We start from the raw sequence: 16,527 nt of genomic DNA, 5'->3' as shown, positions 1-16,527 counted from the left end.
CTGTGAAAGAATATAATTTTCTTTGGGTGCACTAAATATGCAACCAGAACAAATCAACTTTTTGTCTTTCCAAAACTATATCATTTCTGAAAGGCAGTGGCATATGATGATGTACATGAGATGAGATTTGGAGGGCTTCAATGGATCTCCTCATTTAGCATACAAATTAACTTAATGGTAACTGATTACTGTTGCAAATTCACAAATTAATTTCAGGTGCCAGTAATGATACTGGTTTACTCAGGGATTTTTGAAGATTTTATATTGCAGGAAGAGAGGTATGGGAGTATAACATTGGATTTTAATGAAAGTCTATTTTTAGTTTAAATGAGTTGGTATATAGTTAAACTTGTAGCAGTTAATTTTTTCCCCCTCCTGTTGCACTAATAGCAGCAAACAAGAGGTCAACTACAAACTGATTTCTAATTAGTCCTACTGAATCTTCCTGGAAAAGGCTGAGATCTTGTTAAGTTTAGAAGCTGGGTGGAAAGCAGTTAATGGACTTGTATGGAGTCTTTTAATTACCAGTCTTAAACAATTTTTTTACTGCTAGATAGCACCCAAGGGCAAGAGGTAATCTGCTTTATAAACCTTGGAATGATTTGCTTTATAAATCCTGGAGTTTAGGAAAGTGGAAAACTCTCTTTAAAGAGAGTATTCTCTTCCACTAGGAATTATATTTTTGGCAGTTTTGTGAAAAATTTAGTGATGGATTCTTTGTGACCTCCCAATTTATAAATGTTAGCAACATGAAGGCCAATTCCTCACAGCAGTTAGGGCCTGCCCAACAGATAGGATTATCCAAAACAAAGATGAGTGTCAGTATTAGTAAACCAATTAACAAATGGACCCATCTAAGGTTTAGAGCAAACTGACTCTAAATTTCTTTTTCATTCAAAGCATTACATTTTCCTGCCAAATGCAAATCTTCTCCCCCCCACACACTTGGTCATCTCTATATTAGAAAGCCACATTGTCTTGGGGAGGTCACATTGTAATTTGTGCAGTTTACATTGTGTGGATGGTAAAACATCTGAGTAACATCAGAATTGATAGAAATTTAAAAAAAAATTAAAAATCAGATCCATAGCCAAATACAGAAGTATCCTAATTCAAAGTTTAGAGTTAAAAAGAAAAACATTGACAGTGATTTTAATTTTTCAAAGGTATAAATGGCTCAAGATTAACAAGGAGCACCCTGTATCTGAACTAGGTCAATTTAACTGTGTTTTACTCGGACACTTTGCTTGCATTACTATGACATTTGTATCTCAGTCCTGGATGAAAGATGGAATTCACAGGAGTTCACAAGTGTTGCAGAGGGAGACTCCATTCCTAGACTGTCTCCCGGTAGCAACAGTACCAAGTAAAACTTTCTTCAGGTTCACTATGGACAAATGAGATGTATGCTCCTGGGAGGATGGAAATCACTTTAAATGCATGGTCGGTCTTTCTCCCAGGAAATGAGGGCTTAGTGATCACGATGTTGTATTTGCGTCACATTCAAGCGGATGACTCTTGCTCGATGATTTCCATGGCGATGACCTCAGCACCCTCCATAACGGTGACCTCAGCCCCCTCCATAGCGATGACCTCAGCCCCCTCCATAGCGGTGACCTCAGCCCCCTCCTCGCCTAGGTTGTTGGTGGGCTCGTTCCTTGGCTCCTGATGGCAGATGTAGACAGGCATCTGAGGAGCCTCAGCCAGGGCGGCAGCGGCAGCGGCAGTGGCAGCAGCAGCGTTGGCGGCGCGGTTGGCGCGGCGGCGGCCACTCCAGCGCTGGGCTTGGTATTGGTTCCATTGACGCTTCAGAGCGGCTTGGACCTGGAATAGAAGAGAGAACCTTGTGTTCGTACAGTTGTCGGAAATGATCCGAGCCAAGTTCATGAGCACAGGTCTTGGAGCTTATCAGAGGTTAGGGGAGGTTGAATTGTAATTCTCATCTAAAGGGCCGTGTGGTAAATGCTCTGCCTGTGGAATATACCATCTTGGAAGAAGAATTTGCGAACTGGAGAACTGAGTTACTTGCCTCAACTACCACTGGCAAGGTTATTTGCTGTTCTGAGCAAAGGTTCCTTCATTAGCTCTTACAGTCAATGAATGAAAATTTGACTTGGTTTCACATTCAATATGGCATCCACGCCATATTAGGGAGACAGAGTTTGAAACCTTTTTATCTGCTACAATCTCTGATACAGCAGAAGCTTTTATCTAAATCTACACATTATTGGTCATGAAAAAAATATATGGAAACCATTGCACAGTTCTGGATTTTATGATAATGGCCTCATACTGTTGATTTTCCTTTATCCAACGTGGCTTGAGAGGGGGTGTGCCCGATAAAGCTCTGGTTAGTGGTTAGCTAACCATGTCTTATACTTTTTTGTATTACCAGATGTCGTGGTGTTTGGCATAGAGCAGTTATTCAACAAATGTTTGTTGAATGGTTGTCAACATCCATTCTAGAATGATTTTCTACCTCTTTAAGTCAAGAAAATGATCATCCACGACCGTATTGTAATTAGTGCGTTAGTGTCTGGTGGTATTAGGGTGGGATGCTAAAACTGGCTAGAGTGAATTTGAGGAAGAGACTTGAATTCCTCCCTGAGGTGAACAGTAAACCACTAGGTCATCTACAGTTGTGATTAGGTCTTCTCTCTCACGCCATGGTGTATGATTTGGGGAATTACTCTTGAGCTCCAATGGGTCGCTAATTTTGGAAATTATCAGAAGCAACCACTTGTAATATTGTACCAGCAATGAGCTGTGTGGGAGGGAATGGTTGTCACTGGGTAACATCACATCACCTTTCCTTTCCTTTTCCACTGATAAGGCCATTTCACTGGGTCTCATTTGATGCCATGAAAAAGTATTGAACTTTGGGTCAAGAAACTGATTCTGCCCACATTAGCCATGAAATCTTGGGTAGGATAGTTAACCCCTCTGAGACTCCTTTCTTCAATACAACTCTTCTACCTCACCTAGCTGTTTGAAGGATTAAATTGTTGCACTATGAATCAAAGTGGCTTCTAAGATGTAAGTACCATACAAGGAGGCTATTATTCCTATTATTATACTCTTATTATGGCAGGATGGTGGCCTCAAGTCTTTAGACTAAAGGAAACTCTTACATCATATGTGTGGATATATATATATATTTGGAGGGTGGTGGTGTTAAGAAAATAAAAACGAGCTCTTAATTACATAGCTTCTGATCTCATGTTCAGTTCTCTCTCATATATTCCAAGCTAGGTCTCCACAAAGAGTACTCTACAGCCTGGTAAAATATCTGATGCTAATGCAAATGAAAGTTTTCTTCACATTGTGATTTGCACTGGCAAAAAGGGTGTTGTTGGATCTTTTGGGAAAAGGAAAGAAAATACTCTTGGTGGGAAGATCACCCTAGGAATATATTTTCAAATACAAAGGTGTTTATTAAAGGTATTAATGAATAAAGTTCAGACTCTCCCCTTCCATCACTCACTTTGTCCTTCACTTGACTCCCCAAGAAGACAACTATGTTTCCCTATCAGTTTCTGGGCTTTTGCTTTGCAATCTGTGCAATAGGGAGAGCTACAGAATTGAAGAGGGACTAGACTGATTATATCAGAAAGGATTGATAAGAAACCACAGCTGAATATATCTGGGAAAGAGCATCCCTACTGAGTTATACTTTCAGACAAAACATGAGTAAATTTTACTTTTTGCCATGCAATGAAATTTCTCTTTTAGTACCTCTTCAAGAATCTAGTAAATATTTAAATTGCTTTCCAATTCTCTTTTGAACTTTGGATTTCTTTACAATGTATTTTCCTGTTGAGACTAGCAAAGAGATAGTGATGCTTTATTTGGGTTGTACCGTCTATTAAACAGGTCCTTAAATGCCAGGTTTATAATCTAGGAACTATCAAGTGCCCTGTTGAGGAATTAGGAAATATACTGGCTCAGCATAATTTTGGAGAAGCAATGTCCCCAGACAAAGGGAACTGATAGTTTCTGTGGATTCAGCATCTCTTAAATACCAACATTGTCTTTATAGCTAAAACACAACACAGATATTTAGAGGTATCCGAGGCAGACAGTGCCCAGCAGGAAAAAAAAAAGGAAGTCTTTGTTTTGCCTCATCTGTCCTTTTAAAACAGTCTGCATTGGAGTATCCATGCATACTACTGAAGTACCCAGCATGAGGCCAAAGGGTTTGAAGTCTATTATTTCAATTTTTAAAAATTGTTACAGAAATGTTCATAGCCTCCTATAATTGTATTCCAAAATTATAACCTATCCTTTTGTGTGGAGGTGGCAATCTGCTTCCATTTGTAAACCACACATGTAAGAATAGGCCCTTAGCAGCATGTGAAAGACACTTCAATTTAATACAGTTTAATAAGGGCAATTATCTCCTACAATACCACAGGTTGAGTCTAAGGCTGCTTTGATCACAAGAATGTGGGCATTGAATCTGAAAAATACAGGGGAGACTCTGGTTGCTCCTGAAAAGCATCAGAAATGTAAGGAGTTGCCCACGGGGTAAGTATAATATACAAAGTTTTGAATTATATAAATTCATTGCTCGTTATAAAAGCAATTAACACAGATCACTTCACATTTCCTCGATGACGTCAATTTATTTATTGCCAACTTTAAAAAATAGAACCCTGGTCTGATGGCTTGAAGACATAATTATTACACCTGGCTCTATTATTAACTAACTGTATAAGGTTGGTAACATTTGGGGCCTCCATTTCTATATTTGTAAAAAAGAAACTCAGGTTGGAACGTTCGTGGTTGAATTTGGATGTTTTTGTCTTTGGCCTTTGTTTTCCCGTTAAGTTCATTATAAGCACTTGCAGTTAGGTGCTGCTGAATGGAAAGTGGGATTCATCCCAGGAGTTCTTTTTTTTTTTTTCTTTGTCTAGGACAAAGAAATCCTTGTTTAGCTTTGAGTCCCAAAGCTTTCTTGAGTCTCTAGAAAGACAATATTTTTGAAAACCAAGTTTTATTGAGAGAAAGAATTTCTAAATAGAAAAACTTATTTTTGCATATGAAGTGGTCTGAAAATAGAACTTTACTAAAAGCAATAGTATACAGCCACTATGGAGAACAGTATGGAGGTTCCTTAAAAAACTAAAAATAGAACTACCATATGACCCAGCAATCCCACTACTGGGCATATACCCTGAGAAAACCATAATTCAAAAAGACTCATGTACCACAATGTTCACTGCAGCACTATTTACAATAGCCAGGACATGGAAGCAACCTAAGTGTCCATCAACAGATGAATGGGTTAAGAAGATGTGGCACATATATACAATGGAATATTACTCAGCCATAAAAAGAAACGAAATGGAGTTATTTGTAGTGAGGTGGATGGACCTAGAGTCTGTCATAGAGAGTGAAGTAAGTCAGAAAGAGAAAAACAAATACCGTATGCTAACACATATATATGGAATCTAGGGGGAAAAAAAAGGTTCTGAAGAACGTAGGGGCAGGATAGGAATAAAGACACAGATGTAGAGAATGGACTTGAGGACACAGGGAGGGGGAAGGGTAAGCTGGGACGAAGTGAGAGAGTGGCATGGACTTACATATACTACAAAATGTCAAACAAGATAGCTAGTGGGAAGCAGCCGCATAGCACAGGGAGATCAGCTTGGTGCTTTGTGACCACCTAGAGGGGTGGGATAGGGAGGGTGGGAGGGAGGGAGATGCAAGAGGGAAGAGATATGGGAACATATGTATATGTATAACTGATTCACTTTGTTATAAAGCAGAACTAACACACCACTGTAAAGCAATTATACTCCAATAAAGATGTTAAAAAAATAAAAGCAATAGTATAGCGAACATGCAGGATATGACATAGGGAGAGTCCCTTATAGACAGGAAGGGGAAGTGGTGAGTACAGAGCCCTTCCAGTCCCCCCGCAAGAGGAGAGACAGATATAAAGAGACACAAATGACTTTGCATTTCCACTTCATGGAGGGAATACTTGAAAAAATGGGGAGAAGAAAGAAAGCAAGGAATAACAGAAACATTCCTGTATAGCAGGTCTTTCTCTTTGCTTCTGAGAGCACAGTCCTGAAAACTGATAGCCTTGTAAAGAAGTCCCACTCTTGGCCTGGTACCAGGTCCAACAGGGTGCCTGAGCAGTGGAGTGGCAGTGACTATGGTACGTACTAAAGACAGATTCACAGGCCCTTCACAAAGGTGAAGAAAGGGGCCTGAGTTTCCAGGCTCCTCAGGTGGCCTGGAAGGGAGGACTGGTGTCTCAGGATAGGGCTGGGGCCTGCAGAGTGAGAGGATCTCTAGGGTCCTCAGAAGTGAGGGGAGACACCAGGAACTTCAACAGGGGGTGCCAGCGTAATACTTGGAAACCAGCTGCCCATTTGTTCAAAGGCTTTTGAACTAAATATTTTCTAGAAAGAAAGAGACTGTTGTAAACTATTAGAGGCTGGTGGAATGAGCTCTTCAAAGCAAGCTAAGTTACAGCAAATCAACAAAATTTTAGTTTTCACACATTTCAATTTGTGACTATTAAACTGAGACCCTTCTAGACCTTGCTGCTTTGATCCACAAACTATTTTATCCACAGTACATGGGCAATAGCAAGAAAAATGAAAAAGGGAAAACCTGCACTGTGTTGTTAGTACTCTCAATTTTTAAGCTACTGCTTAGAAAAATTGGGCCTCTCCATAGGTGTAATCATCTTTTTGTGGTCTCTTAGATACTTAACAATTTACTGAAATGATTGGGTGGTCAATGTCCACACTCTTGGAAAAGTTGTGGGAAATGTCTGTTACATAAGCGTGCTCTCGTGGTCATCTCCTGATTCCTTGTACTGTAATCCTCAAAATTCCTTTCCTGCTTTTAACCTACCCATTGACTATCTGATCCATTTCCATAGTAGGAGTCACTGATAACATATGGATAATAAACAAAAATTAAAACCTTTATCTTCAGTGTAGAACTGACATATTAGCTCCCTAGATCTCTGCTAAAACGTAACATTCAGCCAGGCAAAGCGTGATCACAACCATGCGGCTGGAGATCACTTTCCGCACGTGTAAGTGCCCTGCCCATGTTCAGTGTTGTAAGACAGTAAGCTCACAGGACACCTGCAATCCATGGGGCTGGGCTGACACTACATTTGGCACAGTACACAGTTTCTGTGTTATTAGAAATGCCACACTGGGACACTCCCCCAGTAACATGATATTAACTAAAATGGGGATGGTTTCTTTACTTCCAAAGGCAGAGATAACATACTTGAATTAGAGACTTTCAATTGTTAGGAGCACCTCTGGGCTTGCTTTCTACGCCTGCCACTTCAAAGACGGCATCATGGATAAGACACAATCAGTATTGAAGTATCTTTACAAATGCGTGCAAGCCTTTCGTGTTTTCAAGGTATGCCCTTCCTGAACCTGACTTTTATATTAGCCCTATATCGATATTATTTTAGATGAAAACATTTATTTTGTATGCCACCTGAGCCAACTCCAAAGGCAGGGATATTCATTCACAGAAATTGATATAAAGATGGGGTGACCTAAGCCCTATTTATTTACTAGTTTTTACTGTTCTTAAAAGAAAAGACACTTTAACAGCTGGTAACAGAAGGATGTCTTTTCATTTCTGTCTCAGAGTTTCAGTATAGTCCCTAGCAATAGTGAATACACAGTATATTTTTGTTCGATTAAGGAATGAGCTGTTGGATGGATGAATGAATGAAGGAATAAAATGTATCAATTAAAAGGGAGAGCAGGGGCAACCATCTTGCAGTTTTGGGGTTGGACAGGAGCAAGAGGTCTCAGAGCTGCAAAATATTATAGGTGCTCACTGAATATTGTTTAACTGAAGAAATAAAGACTAGAAAATCCATTAAATATCAATTAATAATGGTTAGAAAATCATTCTTACTACTAACTGGAAAATAATACATTGATCTTTTAACAAAATGTGATTTGCCATGGTATAAAATTATTCTCATTAGGAATTAATTTAAAATTATCACAAATACTTTTACATTAAAAGTTATGAGGTGTATAACTCAAGAAAGTGTACTAACAAAACTTCAGGAAGGAGTCATAGACATAATGCCGTGCAGTGGAAGATTTAGTCCATTTAATTGGAAATCAGGAAATCTGGGTTCTAGTCCTGGTTATAAACTATGATTGTGACATTGGGCAAGTCATGTGATCTTTCCGGAGTTTAGATTTCTCACCTGAAAAATGAGGGAGCTTTCAAATCTTTGAAGCCCTGGAAGTTCTTTGGTACAAATTTAAGCAGCTCCACTTTTGTTTTACAAAGTGGGCTCCCAGGCAAGATATCATTGGAAGAAAGGAAACTCTGGCTAAAAAAAACCCCTTAAAACACTGGCCATGTGGATCTCTAGATTTTACTGATCTAAATATTCAGATAACAAATTACTTATTCCCTTTTGAGTCTTAACTCCAGGGTGATTTTCAAAATGTTGAATAAGTGGTATGACACTGGCATCAAGCAACTGGAAAAGAAGGCAGTGAACCAGGACAAACTGGCTGGATATTGGTTCTGCCCTAGTGAGGAGTTGGGCCTTCCAAAGGGAATGGGGGTGTGACGTCCATTCTATGGGAATCCAAAATAGCTTTCACTGTTGCTGCTCAGGGTGCTGACCAGCTTAAGGTATAATCCAAGGAAATGAGAATTTAGCTACCTGTCTGGATAATATCTGCAGTTGTACCACACAAAAACGTAGGTAAGATTCAACTTGCAGTAGTGGAAAAAAATATGATCCAGCTAGTCATGAAACCCTGTAAGGTCAACTGTAGAAGTGAGAGTGCACAGAGGCCCTTTGGAGACTGTAAAGTGCTGGCTTTATATAAACGAGTGGCGGTATTACATGTAACACGCTTACCTCGTGGTTGCAGAAGCAGTAAATGACGGCAACAAAGAATCCCTAAAAAGAGGAGGAAAAATAGAGTTGAAGTTATTTTTGTGTGCATTGTGTTGTTCAGTAATCAATATAAACAGACAACCTGGAGAGGAACATTTCACTACAGCAACACCAAGTCAAGGCTCGATGAAAAACAATTACTACCACTCATGTTCAGTGCTTCACTACAAGAATATTCCATTAGAAATGCCTTTTTCTCGTTAGGATTCTATTGTTTGGCTAAAAAAGACTGCTCTCGTCAATCTGGCTAATATGTTACGGCCTTTAACGTGGAGATTTATAGCAGAATATGCTGGTTACAGGGGACTTGAAAAGAATCTTTGTACCTAAAAAACTTAAAAACTGAAATCTTGTAGAGTTTATTAGAGAAAACTTTTGCAAGCACAAGTGTCACAGTCAGTGCATGGCTGTGGGCCTGACTGTGCCCTGTGTCCTCACGGTGAACTAGTGCAGTCCTGTTCCCACAGCCAAGTCCATCTCTCCAATAAGGACGTGGACTAAGTAACTTCTGAGGTTCCGGTCACTACTCAGAAGATCCCTTGTATCCAAGCTTTAACTGCCTATAGAAATGGCCAAAATAATAGATCAGATTATTAAAATAATTCCTAAACTTAATTTTAAGCCCTATTAATCTTGACCTCCTTCTTCACATTAAGCCTCAGCAGTAGAAAATAAAACTACTTGGACATGAATAATTGAGACAGCAAAACTCTGGCCTAAGAGCCTGTAGCAGACTCACTTCTGCCTTAGGACACGCCATGTCCCACCCTTGCTTTCAAAGTGCCTCACACTGTGCCTTCGACGAGGCTTTGGATCTGAAGCAAAGTGAACGGAAACAAGGCAGCCACTCTCCACCCCTGGGTAGCAGACGTGGGACCACCTGGGACGACCCCCAAGACACTGCTTCATTCTCTCCCGCGTGAGAAGAGACCTGGATACATTTCCCTGTGTAGTCACTGAACTGTCAAAGATGGATGCCTGACATCCCTCTGACAGATGGAGGGTGACAGGGCAGGAGGCGTGTATGCTCTGTGCAAATTCATTGCAGCTCATGGAAAAACAATTCAATGTGTATTTATGAAAGGAGGGTCTGAAAATTACTGTATGGGAGACGGAGTATATGTATGGGTGGGACCAGCTGAGGGTCCTGGGAGTAATGGGAAAACAGAAGCAACAAAGTGCTCACAAAACCTGGTTTCCTTCACAGTTTTGGATGTTGGCTTGGAGGCTGTAAGTTACGAGATTTTAGGTCAGCTTTAGAGTTATATCTCCTGACTTTGCCACTAACCAGAAAAGTCCATTTCCTTATCTGTAATAGGCATGAGAATACTTACCTCACACATGAAGTGCTACATATTAGTGAATGGTAGCTATAATTATGATGATTTCTGATTGGACAGCGTGAGAGTGTCAGCCGTACCCATTCTCTGTGGTCTGCCTGACATTGTAGGGATGGCTAAAATGTAGGTATTCTAAGGTTCTGACCTCTCTAATCAGAGTCAAGGCAATGAAGTGAAATGACTGGAAACTGGCTTCCAGTTTAAGAGGGCTATAGATTCCAGCTCAGGGTCCAGTGTTGGCATTTCACACTGATAGAAACATCTGCTTCTCTGCCCTGTGTTTTCATGGCATTAGCGACTAGACTGATAATAATCCAGGTTGGAAAGCCAATTGGCATTGGTTACATGGGTCTTCAACAGTCCCCTCAATAAAGCAAAACCAAATGTGGCCCTCGGATGCTGGGGAGGGGAAGGAAAGGTCAAAAGCACTGTGGGAGGGACTTCCCTGGTGGCACAGTGGTTAAGAATCCGCCTGCCAATGCAGGGGACACGGGTTGGAGCCCTGGTCCAGGAAGATCCCACATGCCGCGGAGCAACTGAGCCCGTGCGCCACAACTGCTGAGCCTGCGCTGTAGAGCCCGTGAGTCACAACTACTGAGCCTGCGTGCCACAACTACTGAGTCCCGTGCGCCTAGAGCCCGTGCTCTGCAACAAGAAAATCCACCACAATGAGAGGCCTGCACATCTCAATGAAGAGTAGCCCCCGCTCACTGCAAGTAGAGAAAGCCTGCGCGCAGCAATGAAGACCCAACGCAGCCATAGATAGATAGATAGATAGATAGATAGATAGATAGATAGATAGATAGATAGATAGATAGATAGATAGATAGAAAGAAAAAAAGCACTGTGGGTGTAGCTCTGTCCTTAGCCCTGGGCAGTGGGTCAGTCTCTGGACAAATGTATTTGTTCTCTAAAGATGTATTCTCAAAGCTCATACCTCCTGTTTCCTGTTTCCTGTCTCCTTGCCCAATTTTAAGATTCAAAACGTGGGAAAGCAGGCAGTGAGAGAGATAGAGAAGCGCCGTCTCCCTTCCGGGTAACACATGTTCTAAAGGGTCATTCTCATCACAGAGGGGCCCCAGAAAACTGGGGGCCCTGCACCAACTAGCTGAGCGAGTGATTGAATAAGTGCTTTCCCTACCTGGAAGTGGATCAGAGAGTGCATCACGTAGTCGTAGATCCTTCCAAGCACTGGGTGGGAAGGTCTCCAGGGAAGGACGACGAACTGGACCCCCAGCAGGGGCACCAGGATCAGAGTGGCCCTCACCGCCTTCAGGTACATGTGCGATTCCTCCTCCTGGGATTCCTTCATTTTCTTCACAAGCACCCGGACGATGTTGAGCAAAAAGAAGAAGTTGATCTGCAAAGATATGATCGTTCTGAGCAAATTCTCCAGGTCAGCACCCCTGAAGGACACCCACTTCCCTCAGTTCTCGTTTATCCAGTGTGGGGAGCAGATAGCACCTACACGGGACACAGGTGACTGCCTGAGAGGTAATATAATCGGCTCCGTGTTACGAGAACACAGAGCATCAGTAGAGCCAAATACTCTTTTCAGACGTGAATTAGCATTTCCTCCCCTTTTTTCCTATATGAGAAAATAATTTCCTGTATATGTAAGTATATTAGGTTCAGTTCTAAGGAAGGTGTTTTATTCTTTATTTAGGTTTTTATAATTTTTACAAAGGGAAGTCATAAGTGACACTTTTAGATTTCGCTTTCTTATCTTTTCATTATGAAGATTTTTCCCTTAGGCAGGACTACTTAACTAATAGTAAAATGAGGGCTGAAAAATTTATCTGTAAAGCTTATGCAGTGGAGAAAGCTAACCTAGACTTCTTTTTTTCTAATAACACTTTTCAAAAGAAATCACTTCATTGAGGTATAATGTATGTTCAGTAAAATGGAGATTTTAAGTTTACATGTGGCAAGTTTAGACGAATGTATGTACCTGTGTAACAACCACTCCAAACAAGAAAAGAGCATTTCCACCACCCCAGAAAGTCCCCTCTTGCCCCTTTGCAGTCAGCAACTCCCGGACCCCACCTCCGGCAACTACTGATTCCTATCATCACAGAAATGGAGTAATATATGGTGTGTATTCTTTTGTGTCTGGTTTCTTTGGTTTAACATACTCTCTATGGGATTCATTTGTGTTGTGTGTATTGGCATTTCATTCATTTTTACTGCTGAGTAGTACTGAATTATAGAAATAATACATATACATGATTTGTTTATTCATTCTCCTGTTTATGGAAATTGGAATGGTTTCCAAAATTTGACTATTATGAATAAGCATGCTATGAATACTTGTATACCAGTCTTTGCGTGGGCATGTTTTCATTTCACTTGAATAAGTACCTAGGAGTGGAATGGCCTGTTCCTATGGTAAGTGCACGTTTAACTTTGGCAAAGCCCAGGAGAAAATGCTGCAGGGGGACTTTGTGGTCTCTCGCTTTCTTATCAGCAACATCTTTACCTTTGGTCTTTAACTAGGAGAATTTATAGAATTGTTGAAAAAAAAAAAAAAAGAACACCTATATTGTTGCTATAGCTTGTATAGAAATGAGCTTATGCCCCTCCACCCAACTGTAGTAAATAAAAATCATTTTTAAAAAGACTCTCAAATCAAATTGTTCTTATTATAGATTATCATTAAATTAACTGTCAATAATGGATTTAAAAAGCAATTCTCACCACTAGTGCCCCCATGACAGGACCATGGATGATGTAAAGCAGGTTGGTGTCCACACTCAGCCAGCAACTAAAAAACAGAGGAGGGAAGACATCAATACAAGTGCATTTTATTTACAAATATGTTAACTAAGAACCACAGTACTTACTTGTCATTGAATAGCAGTGCCCTTGCGATAGCATGGGCAGTGGTTGGCACCAGCGGGAGCCCTAAAATGTGAAAAGGTACAAAAGCTATAACTACAGTTTGATGGAAATTGTAGTTTACTTTCAAGAATAGTGGCAAATTTAACGTCTTGTCAAGATATTGCCCTGATGTTTTTGTGCAGATTATCTTTGGTCAAACCAGGTAAAAATGCTCTTAGTTAGAACATCATGTGCTGTCAGAGAGTTTGGTTAACAGCATCCAGATAATTAAAAGCCTTTCACAAATTATCCAGTGTGGTAGGTACATTATTACTCTCACTATGACCGTAATACCATTGTTACGTCTGTGGTGATGATGATGGCTATTAATTGAGACCAGAAAGCTTTTCACTGTGTGTGAACTGGGCTCTCTTACACAGGGGAGGTGGGTTGTCCTGAAGGGAAGGGACCTGAGATGGCATATGAAAGCCATAGTCTGATTGCTCCAAAGACTTCTTTTGGTGCTCTCAGTATTTCTTCCAGGCTTTTTGTTTTTCTGTTTATATCATGTGCATTGATCCTATTTTCTTTCAACAAGAACACTTCAGAGTAGCTAGTGCATACCCTACCCTCTGGAAGTTCTGGCTCCAGGACCTTTTATTAAAGCAGCTCAGAATCTACTTCCCTGAGTAAACTTGAAGTACTAGTCAAAAACAACTTTGAGTTTATAAACGGAACGATGGAGATAGCTGCTGGCGATGCGTCCTGTCAGTCTGAATCTTTTAAAAATCAACCTTTATTCTATAAAAGTAATCTAGAGTAAAGCTGTAACTTTTGTAAAAAAAAAAAAAAAAAAAAAAAAAAAATCTTTTTCTCAGATATACCCATGCACAATAGAAAATTGTTTGATTTGGTTGACACATTTGTAGACAGAGTTTTTAAAACTATTATCAAATTAAGAAATGTGTCTCAGAAGTGAATCAGACCTCCACACTTTTTCTGTGAATTATATGCAAAAAGAGACTCAGAACATTCAGTTTTCACCAAAGAACCACCTCAGCTTCTTAACCCACGAAGCATATAATTCAAAATAGGGCCATCAATTAAATGTTTGACTTCAAAGAATTTTGAGTCTATTTACACAAAACATGATTGTGTTTTATTCACAGCAGTTCTAACATCCCACTCAGGTTTAGAATCAAAAATTCACTCTCTGACTTTACTTTGAAATACACATTTTAGAATTAGACAGCAAGAGAGGCAATATGGAGACTTCACTTCCACCTTGTCATTTTGTAGAAAGGAAAATGTGATTCTTACTTAATACAGAGAAGAGTATAGACCCGTATCTGTTAATTCCTAGGGCTCTTCACCTGCCTCTAGCCATGATGTCACTTTTTACACAGTTTATTTTTTCTTTCCTTTTCCTCTTCTTCCAGGCTTCAAGCGTCATAACAACCTTTCCCGCCCACTAAAGATGGTCAGAGAAAGAATAATCCTCTCTCCCCAGGATTCTTCTCCAGGAGTACTGGATAAATTCTACTTGTTCATTATAAAAGTCCATGGGTGGGGGAGTTCCTTTGATTTATAACAACGGGAGAAACAGCAAGGCGAAGAATCAATCTGAAGAGGGTTGTAAAATAAATGATTTGTCTGAGAACTAAACTTCAGTGTTTGAAGTTGCTTCGATTTGAGAGAAATTGACCAGTAAGCTGTCCAGTGCAGACTTGTAAGGAAGTAACTACTGAAAGAAGCCTTTTTTCATTTTCTGTTGGGGAGAAGTTCACCACCAGATACTTTTCACCCAGAGGGTGATGTTCATACTGTCTCTTATAATTCTTTGAGATGGAGTGGGTAATATTACAGCTGAAATGAATGGATGAGATGTACATCACCTGCAAACAAAGTTAGGTCTTAGGACGTAGCTTTCTTGGGTCAAATTTTCTGCTGTCCCACTTTCAAACTCTTTTCAAAACATAGGTTACACCTTATTTCATGGCATTGGACCTAAATTTTAGGACCCATCGTACTGTTTTGGTGTGGAAATAATTTCAAAAGGACAATAAAAATATCCAGTAGAAATTTCTTCTTCTCTGCTCTATTAAATTCTTTAAAGTTTCTGTGAAACTATTTTTGTTGAGAATTTATTTTGGTTGTAATTTTACTTGTTTTCCTCCCATCCAAAGATAACGCTTGCCTGAAGTTCTAAGAGAAGGCTATTGCTTTAAAAGAAGTCATCACAGCTGTCTTACAATTTTGTTCTCAGAATTGAGATGTGGTACTGTGATTTTTGAATGGTAAGGAGTTTGGTGGAATTTTAGTGTGTGCAGGAGTGGAGAAAGATAGATTTAGCCCAGGCATGTTAAAAAAAAAAAATTACATTTTAGAACTATACTTGTTGACTATCTTTCTAAACATCTATCTATGGAAATGCAAATCCTTCTCATTCTTTTAAATGGACGATTCTGTGCTTACCTTACTGAATGTGATGTTCCTTAGGATTCTACTTGAATCATTCTGATAAAGTTTTAAGTATTCTCTGATTAAGGTATCCCATAAATATTTTACTTATTTTCATTACCTTCTTTTTGATACAACAGCTTGTTCTTTTTTCCTTTGAATTGTAACACACATGAACATGTGTGTTAAGCAGATGTCTTCAAAGAGCTGACTACGATGATGCTACAAGTTTTATAACGAATTCACAATCCATCAGTATGGAAAGAGCAGTATAAATTGCTCCTTCCAGGGTGCTCTCATCTCTGCTGAACGTCACAAGCAAGAATAAATTTGCAGCCTTTTTCTTCCATGAGAAATTTTCTGAGTGTGACAGACAGATGTTTTTAAATAGTCAAAATTGGTATAAGAAGTATGCCATACATTTTACTTCAAAGCAAATAAGTAAACTAGATCAGACAGAAATGGTGTCTGTGGGGGGGGGGGGGGGCAGGGGCAGGGGGGGGATGTTATTTTCAGGTTTTCAGTTTGAAGGCATCTGACCAGTGCCAATCATTATTATTGTGATAATCAGAATTGCTATTGGGGGGAATTAAATTGTAGCTAGTTGATTCCTGGCATGACCAGTTTCAGAAGACTAGAAATCACTGAGAGGGTATGTATGAAGCTGAGAAGGGCAGGGAAAGGAAAGAGGAGCTTCTTGTGGAAGGCTGGGACTAAAAGAAAAAACAACAAAAAAAACCAAGTTTGTATGCTGGCCCGTTTTGAGGACAGGGAAAAACAGGAGGACCTAGCACCTGATGTGGGATGGGCAGGATAGTCACAAGCTTGATTTCTAACCTTACTGGATGGTTAAAAAATCCAGGATGCTGGGCTGTTGCCAGGGTACAGCCCTTTTAGTAGCCCCGCTGCATTCTGGCTCCTGACTTCCATGAGATACTCTAGAGTGTGAGAATTTCTCTTTCTGATTAA

General features: G+C 40.0%; 1 protein-coding gene across 2 annotated transcripts in view; it reads right to left on the bottom strand.

The window, feature by feature from the left end:
- Positions 1-1,503: 1,503 nt before the first annotated feature.
- The window catches only part of CALCR (calcitonin receptor), a 55,782-nt gene continuing 40,758 nt past the window's right edge, over positions 1,504-16,527 (bottom strand). For both annotated transcript variants that reach the window (XM_068549990.1, XM_068549989.1), the window contains 6 exons: positions 13,122-13,182; positions 12,976-13,042; positions 11,420-11,638; positions 8,900-8,941; positions 1,618-1,824; positions 1,504-1,545 (listed from right to left, as the gene is read on the bottom strand). In XM_068549990.1, the coding sequence (XP_068406091.1) occupies positions 1,504-1,545; positions 1,618-1,824; positions 8,900-8,941; positions 11,420-11,638; positions 12,976-13,042; positions 13,122-13,182 (638 nt within the window). The remainder of the gene's footprint in view (positions 1,546-1,617; positions 1,825-8,899; positions 8,942-11,419; positions 11,639-12,975; positions 13,043-13,121; positions 13,183-16,527) is intronic.

This window comes from Eschrichtius robustus, chromosome 8 (genome assembly GCF_028021215.1).
Source record: "Eschrichtius robustus isolate mEscRob2 chromosome 8, mEscRob2.pri, whole genome shotgun sequence".
Classification (NCBI taxonomy): Eukaryota; Metazoa; Chordata; class Mammalia; order Artiodactyla; family Eschrichtiidae; genus Eschrichtius; species Eschrichtius robustus.
Note: the sequence above shows the minus strand (reverse complement) of the source record. Positions and strands in the feature narration are given on the sequence as shown.